This window comes from Elephas maximus, chromosome 1 (genome assembly GCF_024166365.1).
Source record: "Elephas maximus indicus isolate mEleMax1 chromosome 1, mEleMax1 primary haplotype, whole genome shotgun sequence".
In the NCBI taxonomy this organism is placed as follows: domain Eukaryota; kingdom Metazoa; phylum Chordata; class Mammalia; order Proboscidea; family Elephantidae; genus Elephas; species Elephas maximus.
The window spans coordinates 2,073,053-2,087,024 of record NC_064819.1 but is presented as its reverse complement, the minus strand read 5'-3'; the positions used below and the strand labels follow the sequence as shown (position 1 = coordinate 2,087,024).

At 40.3% G+C, this 13,972-nt stretch overlaps 1 protein-coding gene across 2 annotated transcripts in view; it reads left to right on the top strand.

Annotated features, from left to right (window-relative positions):
• Window positions 1-13,972, top strand: part of CFAP44 (cilia and flagella associated protein 44) — a 261,809-nt gene that overhangs the window by 241,061 nt on the left and 6,776 nt on the right. For both annotated transcript variants that reach the window (XM_049876494.1, XM_049876485.1), the window contains 3 exons: window positions 489-690; window positions 2,917-3,077; window positions 4,343-4,477. In XM_049876494.1, the coding sequence (XP_049732451.1) occupies window positions 489-690; window positions 2,917-3,077; window positions 4,343-4,477 (498 nt within the window). The remainder of the gene's footprint in view (window positions 1-488; window positions 691-2,916; window positions 3,078-4,342; window positions 4,478-13,972) is intronic.

Below are 13,972 nucleotides of genomic sequence, written 5' to 3'. Positions count from 1 at the left end.
CTTGTTCATTTCCACTGTCTATTTGAATTAAAATTTATATTAAAATGCAAGATGCATGTCAGTAAGAGAACAGGCCCGTCTTACTCTATTTCTCAGGTTAAGAGAGAAAGTTGTATTTCAGAATAAAAAGCCAAGATCAGCCTTCCACATATGTTGTATAACCTGACCCAAACTGGATTAGCCTGCTGTAGCAGTTTGTTTAACATGCCAATCCTGAGATGTTGGTTCCATCATTACATCGTGGACTTCAGACCTGGTCTGTGTGGGAAGTTTTGCTCTCCCCAGAGGGCTGTAATGTGGCTTCTCATCTGATAGCAACTTTCTGCTCTTACCTGCTCCCCCCCCTTGCCGTGGTGAGAGGGATACCAGTCCAAAGGCAATGACCTAAACGAGGGCAAGAGAAGAAAGTCCTCCCCTCCCGCTTTCTGCCACCTTATGTTTAGTATGTATCTTTGTCTGGTGTGTTTTTTTCTGTTTTGTTTTCATAGATAGAATATGTGGTATTTGGAGAAATACCTGGTGACCTTTCTGGTACTTTGGTATTTTCTAACCGCTCCCTGGGACGGCTACAAGAAAGAATCTTACAACTCCACCAGGAAAATGTCCAGCAGCAAAAACTAAACAAAGAATGCCGGGAGAGGCGAAAAATGCTTATCAGAGAGAAGAGAGAGATGACCAAAACCATACACAGTGAGTCACTGAGCCCATGATAATTTAGCAAGATTGAATGATAACAGAGGGAACCATCACGTAACTGTCTCCAACTTAGAAAATAGGAATAGAGGCAGGACCACTGAGGGAAGAAACGAGAACAACTCTCCATGCTCCTTATCTCAACAGATGCCATTATTGTTTTTTTTTTAATAACTTCTATTAAGCTTCAAGTGAACGTTTACAAATCCAATCAGTCTGTCACATATAAGTTTACATACATCTCACTCCCTACTCCCACTTGCTCTCCCCCTCTTGAGTCAGCCCTTTCAGTCTCTCCTTTCTTGACAATTTTGCCAGCTTCCCTCTCTCTCTATCCTCCCATCCCCCCTCCAGACAAGAGTTGCCAACACACTCTCAAGTGTCCACCTGATATAATTAGTTCACTCTTCATCAGCATCTCTCTCCCCCCCGCTGACCAGTCCCTTTCATGTCTGATGAGTTGTCTTTGGGGACGGTTCCTGTCCTGTGCCAACAGAAGGTTTTTTAAAGGAAATTTTTATCATAGAATTTATTTCTTTTAATTGCAAAATGTTTTCTGTATGATCAAGTGTGATTGCCAAGGTTGTTGTTGTTAGGTGCCATTGAGTCAATTCCGACTCATAGCAACCCCATATGAAAGAGTAGAACTGCCCCATAGGGTTTTGTAGGCTATAATCCTTATGGAGCAGATCACCAGGTCTTTCTCCCAGGGAGCACTTTCGTCTCTTACCCTCGTTTGGCTGAATTAGAACTGCCAAGCTTTCGGTTAGCAGCCAGGCACTTCATCATTGCACCACCAGGGCTCCTTGTGATAAAATATAAAATAATATAATGATAACCTAGGGACTCACTACCCAGTTTGCAAAATAAAATATTGAAGATAGAATCAAAGCCCTTTCTCTTTCTGATACTCTTCTGCTGCCTCTTTCCCCAGGGCCACCACTAAGTATGTGTGTGTACATATGTGTATATCCCCACACAATATACAGTACTCAGCGCGTCTTTAACTGTAATGGTAATATACTATTCATAGCCTTCTGCAATGCACTTTATTAAACCATTTTTTGAGGTTTACCCATATTGCTACAGATCATTCATTCACTTTAACTGCTACTACAATATTCCATTGTATGAATATAAAATTTATTTCTTTAACCTCCTGTTGATGGATATTTAGCTTATTTCTCATTTTATTTACTTGGTAAATATTAAAAACAACAAGAACAAACTTTGCTGTTGAGTTGATTCCGACTCATGGGGACCCTGTAGGACACTGTAGATCTGTGGTATAGGGTTTCCAAGGAGTGGCTTGGTGGATTTGACCTGCCGACTTTTGACTAGCAGTCAAGTTCTTAACCACTGTGCCACTAGGGCTTCATATTAGTATCCTCATTTTTTTAGGTGAATAAATTAACTAAAGATCAGAGAACAGGTGGCAGTACAGGGTCTAGAAATCACGTAGTTTGTCTCTGAGGCCCATGTTAATTTTCATTATACCATGCTGCATGGCTAATGGCATGGTTTTGTTTTGCTTTTTTCCTGGAAAGAACCTATCCTCACAATCTTTTTTTATTAAAACCCTGCCCATTATTTAAGACTCATTTTAGGTGACATCATGAAGCCTCTTTGATCTTTTTCTTCCCTGCTCTGAACTCCTTCATTTCATTCCTGTGGTTACTTGCTTCTTCAAATTGTTGATTGAGGAGCAGTAAGCAGGCTAGTGGGGCTGGAGTGGAGTAAGTGAAGAGAAGAGGTATTGGAAAGGAGGCCGGAGAGGCAACATGTAGGCCCTGCGTAGGGCCTTATGACCGACTGTGAGGACTTTGACTTATAGTAAGACGGGAACGTCTGTTAGGGGCACACTCTGGTCTTAACACTAGATGCAGTAGACGTCAATAATAAACAGAAAATTGAAAAATTCAGACTCTAGTTGGGGCCTGTCAGCAATTCCAGGAGGGCAGGTCAGAGCCTGTAGGCCGATTGGGAAAGATGAGTTTTACACAGGATTTTTGAAGAAGATGAAAAGATAGCATATAGGAATGGCATTTGAAGTGAAGAAAATAGCAGGCAAAAAGCCACAGAGGAAAAATCAACTAGTAACATAAAATCTTCACCGTGTTCTTGCAAAAGATATTCCATAAAGAATTGTATTATTCTGGTGGGGTTCAGTTAATAGCCACAGGAGCCAATGAACAACCTAAGACAATGACTACCTTCTTTTAGAAATGGAAGAAACAGTTCGTCAACTAATGATCAGAAAGTTTGGCCGTGTTATAGACCTAGAAGCCCTTCAGACACTATCTGTTAATACAACCCTCGAAGAACTAAAGATCAAAAAACTTAGAAAAGAGCTATCGAATGCAAAGGAAATGAAGATGTGGGAGGTAAGGATGAGAGGGCCAAAGATCTGCCTTGGGTAAATTTGAGTAGAGGCAAGGAATCGTGGTGAGCCGTTAGTGGTTCCTGGGAAGCACCCTTGCAGCCTGAGCGGGGCCTGTGAGCCCCACTTTGCTCCTCTGTGGTCACAGGCCTGTCTCGGGTCCCTTACCAATCACTTTGTCGGACGGGCTTGTCTATCTCTGGATGATGCCATCAGCACTGAGTTTTGAAGTTCAGGATACATGCAGATATGATGGGACAATGGCACGATAGATTACAGAGAAATCCCATTTTGAGGTCTACATTAATATGTAAATGTTCTAACAGTGTTAGAAATGGAACTACTTTACAGTGAAGATCCTAATTGTATCATTGTAAAGTTTTGGCGTGCTATTAGAATCTGGAAATTAGAAAACATCTCTCAGTACTAAATTTTGTAGTAAGCCATGGCCTATTTGGCAGGTAGGGTCTTAGAAGTTTTTACTGCCTACATATTGTTCTCCAACCTGGAGATGAGGCAGTGCCCCAGTTCCAGTTCTTTTACAAAAATTTTGCAAGCCCACAAATTATTATGACTTCTCCAGTTTCCTGTCTTGTCTCAACAACAGGTAGAGTAGGAGGTCTACCTAGAAAGTCTCCCTAGTTAGGTCTACCTACCTAACAGGTAGCTCTACCTAGTACAGTCCTATCCAGTGGCCCTGCCTCATCTTTGCTAATCCAGAATTTTCCACTGTATTTTGAAGAAGCTACTTAAAGTATCCATCTTAGTGGGACTGGCCCCTATCAGGGGAATGCTGGACATAATATGTGTAATCAAAGATAATTTGTTGGAGCAATTAGAGAGCAAAGGAAAGCCATTTTGCAGACGTATGGCCAGTCAAGCCAGCTACCTTGAGGATCCTAGGCCAAGACTAGAAAAGGAGCAATATATGAAAGTTTGCTGCTTAAATTATCATCCTTCCTTTTATGTAATATAACCTAGCAGTCCGTAGGAATAGTGATTTCATTCCTCAACAACGGGGTGATAGCTATACCTACTTTATTCTTACCTACATTTATCCTTGAGCATGCTTACGTTCATATGTTTAATTAAACAAGACTCAGTGCAGCACTTCTGATTGCATTTTCACATTGACTTCTAATTGTATGGTCATAGGTGTGTGTTGCTCCATTTACCTTATGGTTTTGATCCAATTTGGACACTCATTTTTTCTTTCTTTATTTCCTCTCTTATTCACTTAATCCATTTTGCATCTCCCTGCCCTGGTAGGAAAAGATTGCTCAAATGCGATGGGAGCTGATGATGAAGACAAAAGAGCACACCAAAAAGCTTCATCAAATGAACGATTTGTGTATTGAAAAGAAGAAACTTGACTCTCGATTGAATACACTACAGAACCAGCAGGTACGCTTCTTTTTTTCAGACCCTCTGTCAGAATTAGGGAAGCTCCGTTAAGGTCGGTGTTCACAAGAAAGAGTATCAAGTGTTGCCATGTAAACGAACCTTGATCTTGGACCATGTCCAGACCGTCTGGGTCGCTGAGGACACTGTTTTGAGACTGAGGGACTAGCTTTATTGAATGCCTCTTGGGTGCCCTGAACTCGTCTAAGTGTTAATCTGTGGTTTTGCTGTGGTCCTGGAGAGGTGAGGTTATTTAGGCACGAATAATGACACCAGCAGACTCCCTGAATTTGTTGTCAAACATCCTTTTCCAATATCTGTTTATTTCATTTGACCTCAGCTCAAGTAGGTATCTTAAATTGTAGGATCTTATATGTTACCTTATTAAAATAGTTGTTACTTTTTAAGGTATTCAACTTGCTCTTATATAATATTTGTTGAGTCTAACATAGTACTTAACATACAGTATGTGGCTGAAAATAATTATTTAATAAATTTTCACCTGATTCAAGCCTTGCCTTCTAAGAACCTAACATACATGGCATGTTGTAAACTGTATGTTATATACTTACAACAGTATCTGCACACACGACTGGGAATGAGTTGGTACATCAGGAATGCAGTTAGCTGCAAGTAACCAAAAGCCCCCACGAGAGCAGTTAAACAAATAAGGGTCATCTTTCTCACTTCACAAGCAGTCTGGAGGGAGATGACTGCTGGCTTTAGTTTACTGGGTCTGTGACATTTGTATCCTCGACCCACTAACCCACAGGGCTGGTATCTCTGTGATTCTCTCACGTTTCCTTCAGAGTCACAAGATGGCTGCCTTGGCTCCATGTTTGGCATGGTAGGGCCAGCCTCTCTTATCCTTTTCATTAGGAAAGCAGGAGATTTCCGCTTATATCCACTTAGCTACCCCTACCTGAAAGAGAAGCTGGGCGAGGAGAAGATTTAGCTTTCACAGCCTCCACAGCAGGGGTGGGCAAGAGATAAAAGGCAGAAGGTTATTGGGTGGCCAGCCAAGAATGTCCGCTGAAGTATGGAAAAAATGGAAAAATCATGGACTTTTGGGTTCAGGCAACCTGGTTCTAATCCTGCTGCCAGTGCTTAATGATGCCGTGATTTGGGCCAGTTAATGAATCTGAGTCTTAGTTTTCTTATCTATAAAATGGGAAGAATAACAATACTTAGTTCACAGAGTTGTGAGGATTCAATGAGATAGCATATGCAAAGCACCTTGCACAGGACAGGTACTTGATAAGTGTGACGTTCCCTACTTTAACAGATACACTTATCCATTCCAATGTTACTGAGTATCTACTTATATAACAGGCACTTGGGTAGGGGCTGGGTAGAATGGTGAGATCCAGCCATCTGGGCCCTGTCTCTAATTGGCACAGAACCAGGCAGGACAGGCATTTAGGCTGAACCATGAGTTAAAAAATGGTCAAATGGCATATACTTCATATGCTTCAATCTAATAATAACAAGGATGTGTGATGGATTGTTTTGTTAGAATTTAAACAGGAAATCCTAACTTAGTCGACGGGGCAAAGGTTTCCCTGAGAGTGATGTCTGAAGCATGAGAGGAGTTGGCCCTGAGGAAGGAGAGCAGATGAGGAATAGAGATTTCTTTTTTGGAAAACAAAATATGGGCTATACAGAAACAGGAGGGTGTACCTTATCTTTTGTGGTTCCTGTGATGAGCCCTCTAGGATGTGAAGGACTGACAGCTAACTGCATGCGTAGCTTTCCAAAGGGGATTTGCATTTTAAGAGTTGGTCATTAGCCAAAAGAGATGCATTTCTAATGATGGGATTTCAGTGGGGGAATTTTTTTTTTTTAATGGTGCTTTAAGTGAATGTTTACAAATCAAGTCAGTCTTTCATACAAAAACTTACATACACTTTGCTGTGTACTCCCAGCTGCTCTACCCCTAATGAGACAGCACGCTCCTTCTCTGCACCCTGTATTCCCTGTGTCCATTCAGCCAGCGTCTGTCCCCCTCTGCCTTCTCATCTCACCTCCAGGCAGGAGCTGCCCACATAGTCTCATGTGTCTCCTTGAGCCAAGAAGCTCACTCCTCACCCAGTATCATTTTCTGTCTTATAGTCCAGTCCAATCCCTGCCTGAAGAGTTGGCTTTGGGAATGGTTCCAGTCTTGGAGAAACAGAAGGTCCAGGGACCATGACCTCCGAGGTCCTTCTAGTCTCAGTCAGACCATTGAGTCTGGTCTTTTTATGAGAACTTGAGGTTTGCATCCCACTGTTCTCCTGCTCCATCAGAGATTCTCTGTTGTGTTCCCTGTTAGGACAGTCATTGGTGGTTTTCGGGCACCATCCAGTTCTTCTGGTCTCAGGCGGATGTAGTCTCTGGTTTATGTGGCCGTTTCTGCCTCCTGGGCTCATAATTACCTTGTGTCCTTGGTGTTCTTCATTCTCCTTTGCTCTAGGTGGGTTGAGATCAATTGATGCATCTTAGATGGCTGTTGATAGTGTTTAAGACCCCAGAGGCCACTCACCAAAGTGGGATGCAGAACATTTTCTTAACACATTTCCTTATGTCAGTTGATCTACATGTCCCCTGAAACCATGGTCCCCAGACCTCCATCCCTGCTACTCTGGCCTGGAAGCCTTTGGTTGTATTCAGAAAACTTCTTAGCTTTTGGTTTAGTCCACTTGTGCTGACCTCCCCTGTATCATGTGTTGTCTTTCCCTTCACCTAAAATAGTTCTTGTCTGCTATCTAATTAGTGAATAACCCTCTTTCTTCCTCCCCACCTTTGTAACCATCAAAGAATATTTTCTTCTGCGTTTAAACTTTTTCTTGAGTTCTTATAATAGTGGTCTCATACAATATTTGTCCTTTTGCAACTGAGTGATTTCAGTCAGCATAATGCCTTCCAGGTTCCTCCACATTATGAGATGTTTCGCGGATTCATCGTTGTTCTTAATTGTGTAATATTCCATTATGTGAATATACCATAATTTTTCCATTCATCCGTTGATGGGCAGCTTGGTGGCTTCCATCTTTTTGCTGTTGTAAACAGTGCTGCAGTGAACACAGGTGTGCATATATCTGTTTGCGTAAAGCCTCTTATTTCTCTAGGATATATTCCAAGGAGTGGGATTACTGGATCGTATGGTAGTTCTATTTCTAGCTTTTTAAGGAAGCACCAGTTAGATTTCCAAAGTGGTTGTACCATTTTACATTCCCACCAGCAGTGTATAAGTGTTCTAGTCTCTCCACAGCCTCTCCAACATTTATTATTTTATGTGTTTTGGATTAATGCCAGCCTTGCTGGGGTGAGATGGTATCTCGTAGTTTTGATTTGCATTTCTCTAATGGCTAATGATCGTGAGCATTTCCTCAGGTATTTGTTAGCTAACTGAATGTCTTCTTTGGTAAAATGTCTGTTCATATACTTTGCCCATTTTTTAATTGGGTTATTTGTCTTTTTGTTGTTGAGTTTTTGCAATATCATGTGGATTTTAGAGATCAGATGCTGATCAGATTTGTCATAGCCAAAAACTTTTTCCCAGCCTGTAGGTAATCTTTTTATTCTTTTGGTGAAGTCTTTGGATGAGCATAAGTGTTTGAGTTTTAGGAGCTCCCAGTTATCTAGTTTCTTTTCCGGTGTTTGTGCATTGTTATTAATGTTTTGTATACTGTTTATGCCATGTATTAGGACTCCTAGCTTTGTCCCTATCTTTTTTCCATGATCTTTATTGTTTTAGATTTTATATTTAGGTCTTTGATCCATTTTGAGTTCTTTTTTGCGCATGATGTGAGGTATGAGTCTTGTTTCATTTTTTTGCAGATGGATATCCAGTTATGCCAGTACCATTTGTTAAAGAGACTGTCTTTTCCCCATTTAACAGATTTTGGGCCTTTGTCAAATATCAGCTGCTCACATGTGGATGGAAACCCTGGTGGCTTAGTGGTTAAGTGCTACGGCTGCTGACCAAAGGGCCTACAGTTCGAATCCGCCATGTGCTCCTTGAACACTCTATGGGGCAGTTCTACTCTGTCCTACAGAGTCGCTATGAGTCAGAATTGACTCGAGAGCACTGGGTTTGGTTTGGTTTTTTTTTCATATGTGGATGGATTTATGTCTGGATTCTCAATTCTGTTCCATTGGCCTGTGTATCTGTTGTTGTACCAGTACCAGGCCGTTTTCACTACTCTGGCGGTATAACATATTCTAAAATCAAGTAGTGTGAGGCCACCCACTTTGTTCTTCTTTTTCAGCAATGCTTTACTTATCCACAGGCTCTTTCCCTTCCATATGAAGTTGGTGATTTGTTTCTCCATCTCATTAAAAAATGCCATTGGAATTTGGACGGGGATTGCATTGTATGTATAGATCACTTTGGGAAGAATAGACATTTTTACAGTGTTGAGTCTTCCTATCCATGAGCAAGGTATGTTTTTCCACTTATGTAGGTCTCTCTTGGTTTCTTACAGTAGTGTCTTGTAGTTTTCTTTGTATAGGTCATTTACGTTTCTGGTTAGGTTTATTCCTAAGTATTTTATCTTCTTGGGGGCTATTGTAAATGGTATTGATTTGGTGATTTCCTCTTCAACATTCTCTTTGTTGGTGTAGAGGAATCCAACTGATTTTTGTATGATTATCTTGTATCCTGATACTTGGCTGAACTCTTCTATTAGTTTCAGTCGTTTTCTTGAGAATTCTTTAGGGTGTTCTGCGTATAAGATCATGTCATCTGAAAACAGAGATACTTTTACTTCTTCCTTACCAATTTAGATGCCGTCTATTTCTTTATCTGGCCTTATTGCTCTGGCTAGGACCTTCAGCAGAATGTTGAATAAGAGTGGTGATAAAGGGCATCCTTGTCTGGTCTCATTCTCAAGGGGAATGCTTTTCAGTCTCTCTCCATTTAGGATGATGTTGGCTGTTGGTTTTGAATAAATGCCCTTTATTATGTTGAGAAATTTCCCTTCTATTCTTATTTTGCTGAGAGTTTTTATCATTAATGGGTATTGGACTTTGTCAGATTCCTTTTCTGCATCAATTGTTAAGATTATGTGGTTCTTTTGTCTTATTTATGTGGTGGATTACATTGATTGTTTTTCTAATGTTGAACCATCCCTGCATACCTGATATGAATCCCACTTGGTCATGGTGAATTATTTTTTTGATATGTTGTTGAATTCTGTTGCCTAGAATTTTGTTGAGGATTTTTGTGTCTAAGTTCATGAGGGATATAGGTCTGTAATTTTCTTTTCTTGTGGTGTCTTTACCTGGTCTTGGTATCAGGATATGCTGGCTTCATAGAATGAGTCTGAGAGTATTCCATTCTTTTCTGTGCTCTGAAATACCTTTAGTAGTAGTGGCCTTAGCTCTTCTCTGAAAGTTTGGTAGAATTCTCCAGTGAAGCCATCAGGGCCAGGGCTTTTTTTTTGTTGGGAGTTTTTAAATTACCTTTTCAATCTCTTCTTCTGTTATGGGTTTATTTAGTTGTTCTACCTCTGTTTGTGATAGTTTAGGTAGGTTGTGTGTTGCTAGAAATTCGTCCATTTCTTCTAGGTTTTCAAATTTGTTAGAGTACAATTTTATGTAGTAATCTGGTACGATTCTTTTAATTCCAGTTGGGTCTGTTGTAATATCACCCATCTCATTTCTTACTTGGGTTATTTGCTTCCTTTCCTGTTTTTCTTTTGTCAGTTTGGCCAGTGGTTTATTGATTTTGTTAACTTTTTCAAAGAACCAGCTTTTGGTCTTGTTAACGCTTTCAATAGTTTTTCTGTTCCTTTCATTTAATTCTGCCCTAATTTGTATTATTTGTTTTCTTCTGATGCCTGAGGTTTTCTTTTGTTTCTCTCTTTCTATTTATTCAAGTTGTAGGGCTAATTCTGTGATTTTGGCCCTTCTTTTTGGATGTGTGCATTTATTATTATAAATTGACCTCTGAGCACTTGCTTTAGCTGTGTCCCAAAGGTTCTGATAGGAAGTGTTTTCATTCTTATTGGATTCTGTGAATTTCTTTATTCCGTCCTTAATTTCTTCTATAACCCAGTAGTTTTTGAGCAAGGCGTTGTTCAGTTTCCAATTCCTTGATTTCTTTTCCCTGCTTTTTCTGTTATTGATTTCTACTTTTATGGCTTTATGGTCAGAGAAGATGCTTGGTAATATTTCGATGTTTTGGATCCTGTTAAGGCTTGCTTTATCACCTAATATGTGGTCTATTCTGGAGAATGTTCCATGTGCATTGGAAAAGAAAGTATATTTGGCTGCTCTTGGGTGGAGCGTTCTGTGTATGTCTATGAGGTCAATTTGGTTGGTTGTGGCATTTAGATCTCACATGTCTTTATTGAGCTTCTTTCTGGATGTTCTGTATTTCACCAAAAGTGGTACGTTGAAGTCTTCTGCTATTATTGTGGAGCTGTCTGTCTCGCTTTTCAATGCTGTTAGAGTTTGTTTTATGTATCTTGAAGCTCCGTTTTTGGGTATGTAAATATTTAATATGGTTATATCCTCCTGGGATATTGTCCCTTTAGTCATTATGTAGTGTCTTTCCTTATCCTTTGTGGATTTGGCTTTAAAGTCTATTTTGTCAGAAATTAATATTGCCACTCCTGCTCTTTTTGATTGTTGTTTGCTTGATAGATTTTGTCTGTCCTTTGAGTTTTAGTTTGTGCCTTTAAGTCTAAGGTCTGTCTTTTGTAGGCAGCATATAGACAGATTGTTTTTTTTAATCCCTTCTGCCACTCTCCGTCTCTTTATTGGTGCATTTAGTCCATTTACATTCAGTATAATTATGGATAGGTATTATTTTTTTTTTTATGAGTATAGTGCTGTCATTTTGATGTCTTTTTTTGTGTCGTTGACAGTTTCTTTTTTCCACTTAATTTTTTGTGCTGAGTGGTTTTCCTCCATATATTGTCTTTTCCTCTTTTTCATTGTCGTTGATTTTGTTTTTCTGAGTTTTTGTTTTTTTCTTGTTTTATTTTGATGTGTAGGATTGAGTGTCCTTTGTGGTTACCTTAATATTTACCCCTATTTTTCTAAGTTTAAACCAAAGTTTTATCTCTTTATAGCACCTTGACTTCCTCTGCATATGATAGGTCTATGACTACATTTTTTATTCCCTCTTTATTGATTTACTGTTGTCATCTTTTACACAATGACATCACTGTTTCCTTGTTTTGAGCATTTTTTAAATCTTGATTCATTTTTGTGATTTTGCTATCTGGGTTGATATCGGGTTGCTCTGTCCTGTGTTCTAGTCTTGGGTAGTTATTGGATGTTACTGATTTTCTAACCAGAGAACTCCCCTTAGTATTTCTCATAGTTTTGGTTTGGTTTTTGCAAATTCCCTAAACTTCTCTTTATTTGGAAATGTCTTAATTTTGCCTTCATGTTTGAGAGACAGTTTTGCTGGATATATAATTTTTGGCTGGCAATTTTTTTCCTTCAGTGCTTTATATATGTCATCCCATTGCCTTGTTGCCCACATGGTTTCTGCTGAGTAGTTCAAGCTTATTTTTATTGACTCTCCTTTGTAGGTGACTTTTCATTTATCCCTAGCCAGTCTTAAAATTCTCTATCTTTGGTTTTGGCAAATTTGATTATAGTGTGTCTTGGTGACTATCTTTTGGGATCTACCTTGTGTAGCGTTTGATTAGCATCTTGGATAAATATCATCTTTCACGGAAACGTCTGCCAACAAATCTTCAACAATTCTCTCTGTATTTTCTGTTCTCCTTCCCTGTTATGGTATTCTGATCACTCATAGGTTATTTCTCTTGATAGAGTCCCACATGATTCTTAGGGTTTCTTCATTTTTTTTAAATTCTTTTATCTGAGTTTTCTTCAAATATATTTGTGCTAAGTGTTCTATCGTCAATCTCACTAAGTCTGACTTCCATTTCCCCAATACTGCTCCTCTATCTTTCTATTGAGTTGTCTAATTCTGAAATGTTATTGTTAATCTTCTGAATTTTTGATTACTGTCTCTCTATGGAGGAAACCCTGGTGGCATAGTGGTTAAGTGCTACAGCTGCTAACCAAAGGGTTGGCAGTTCAAATCTGCCAGGCGTTCCTTGGAAACTCTATGGGGCATTTCTATTCTGTCCTATAGAGTCGCTGTGAGTCGGAATTGACTTGATGGCACTGGGTTTGGTTTTTTATGGTTTTTGGTCTCTCTATGGATTCTTGCAGCCTTAATTTCCTCAACTGCTTTATCTGTATGCTCCTTGGCATGTTCTGCATTTTGCCTGATCTCTTACCTGATGTCTTGAAGAGTTCTGTGTGTTAACCTTTTGTATTTTACTTCTGGTAAGTCCAGGAATATATCTTTGTCTGGAAGATTCCATTATTCTTTGTTTTGGGAACCTGTTGAAGCAATCATGATCTGCTTCTTTGTGTGATTGATATTATTGACTGTTTTCTCCTAGCCATCTGTAAGTTATAGTATTAGTTTATTTTATGTTTGATTACTGTGTCCTAGCTTCTTGCTTTGTTTTGTTTTGATATGCCCAAATAGGCTGCTTGAGTGAGCTAGCGTGATTATTTGTGCCTTTGAAGCCCTATGTCCTGTCACCAAATGGCTAGAGTTGTTACCAGATATATGAACCTAGGAGTCCATTCACTTTTCTTGTATGGATTCAGCTCAGGTGTCCAGGTAGTCAGTCATCAGGTGTGTGGTGCAGGCTCTCACCTACAGTCTCAGAAAAGCAGGGGCGATTGGTGTAGGCACAGGTATCTGGTGCAGCAGGGGGTCACGCTCTGAGCAAGACAGGGGACTGACAACTGTCCCCTGAGTGTCTGTGAGGAAAGCATGTCCCTGTTCCCTAGCACGCACAGGTGGGTGGGCTCTGCAGCTGGACCACGGGCACCCAGTGCTTTTGGCTGTAAGGACTAGGAGGCACCACTTGTCCTTGGACCCCTGTCACAGGTGGCTGGGTGGCATGGATGGAGCCACCATTCCTCCAGCCCTTGATATGGTAGTTGAGGTCCCTGCTTACTAGGCAGAGTGGTGTCAAACATCAAAAACCTGCCTCTCTACCACACAGCTGAAACTGTTGAAGTCAGACTTCAGGCACATACATTGTACTCTGCCAACAAGGGCTGAAGCTCCTGAAAGGGGCCCACACAATTTCATGGAGGGGTGAAAGGCATTCAAAGTCCATGGACCATTTGTGCCTGGACAGGAGTCACTTCTGCCCTGATTTCCCAGCTTAGGGGAGCTGGCAGATTATTTTTTCCCCATCTGTTAATTTGTTCCTTCTCCAAGGCTGGGAGAATGGCTTAGGGTGTGCAGCAGGGCCTATCTTGGGCCCAGAGAAGGTGTCCACCACTGAAGCCAGCTTGGGGACTAGGGAAGAGGGAGGAGAGATCAGATAAATGGGAGAGAGTTCTTTCAAAAGGGATGCTATTTGATCTGCATGGTAAATTAGACACAAGCACATATCTTTTGCCGAAAGTGCTGTTCTTCACCAATTCTAGAGGTGTGAGTAGACTCTGTGCGGCTTG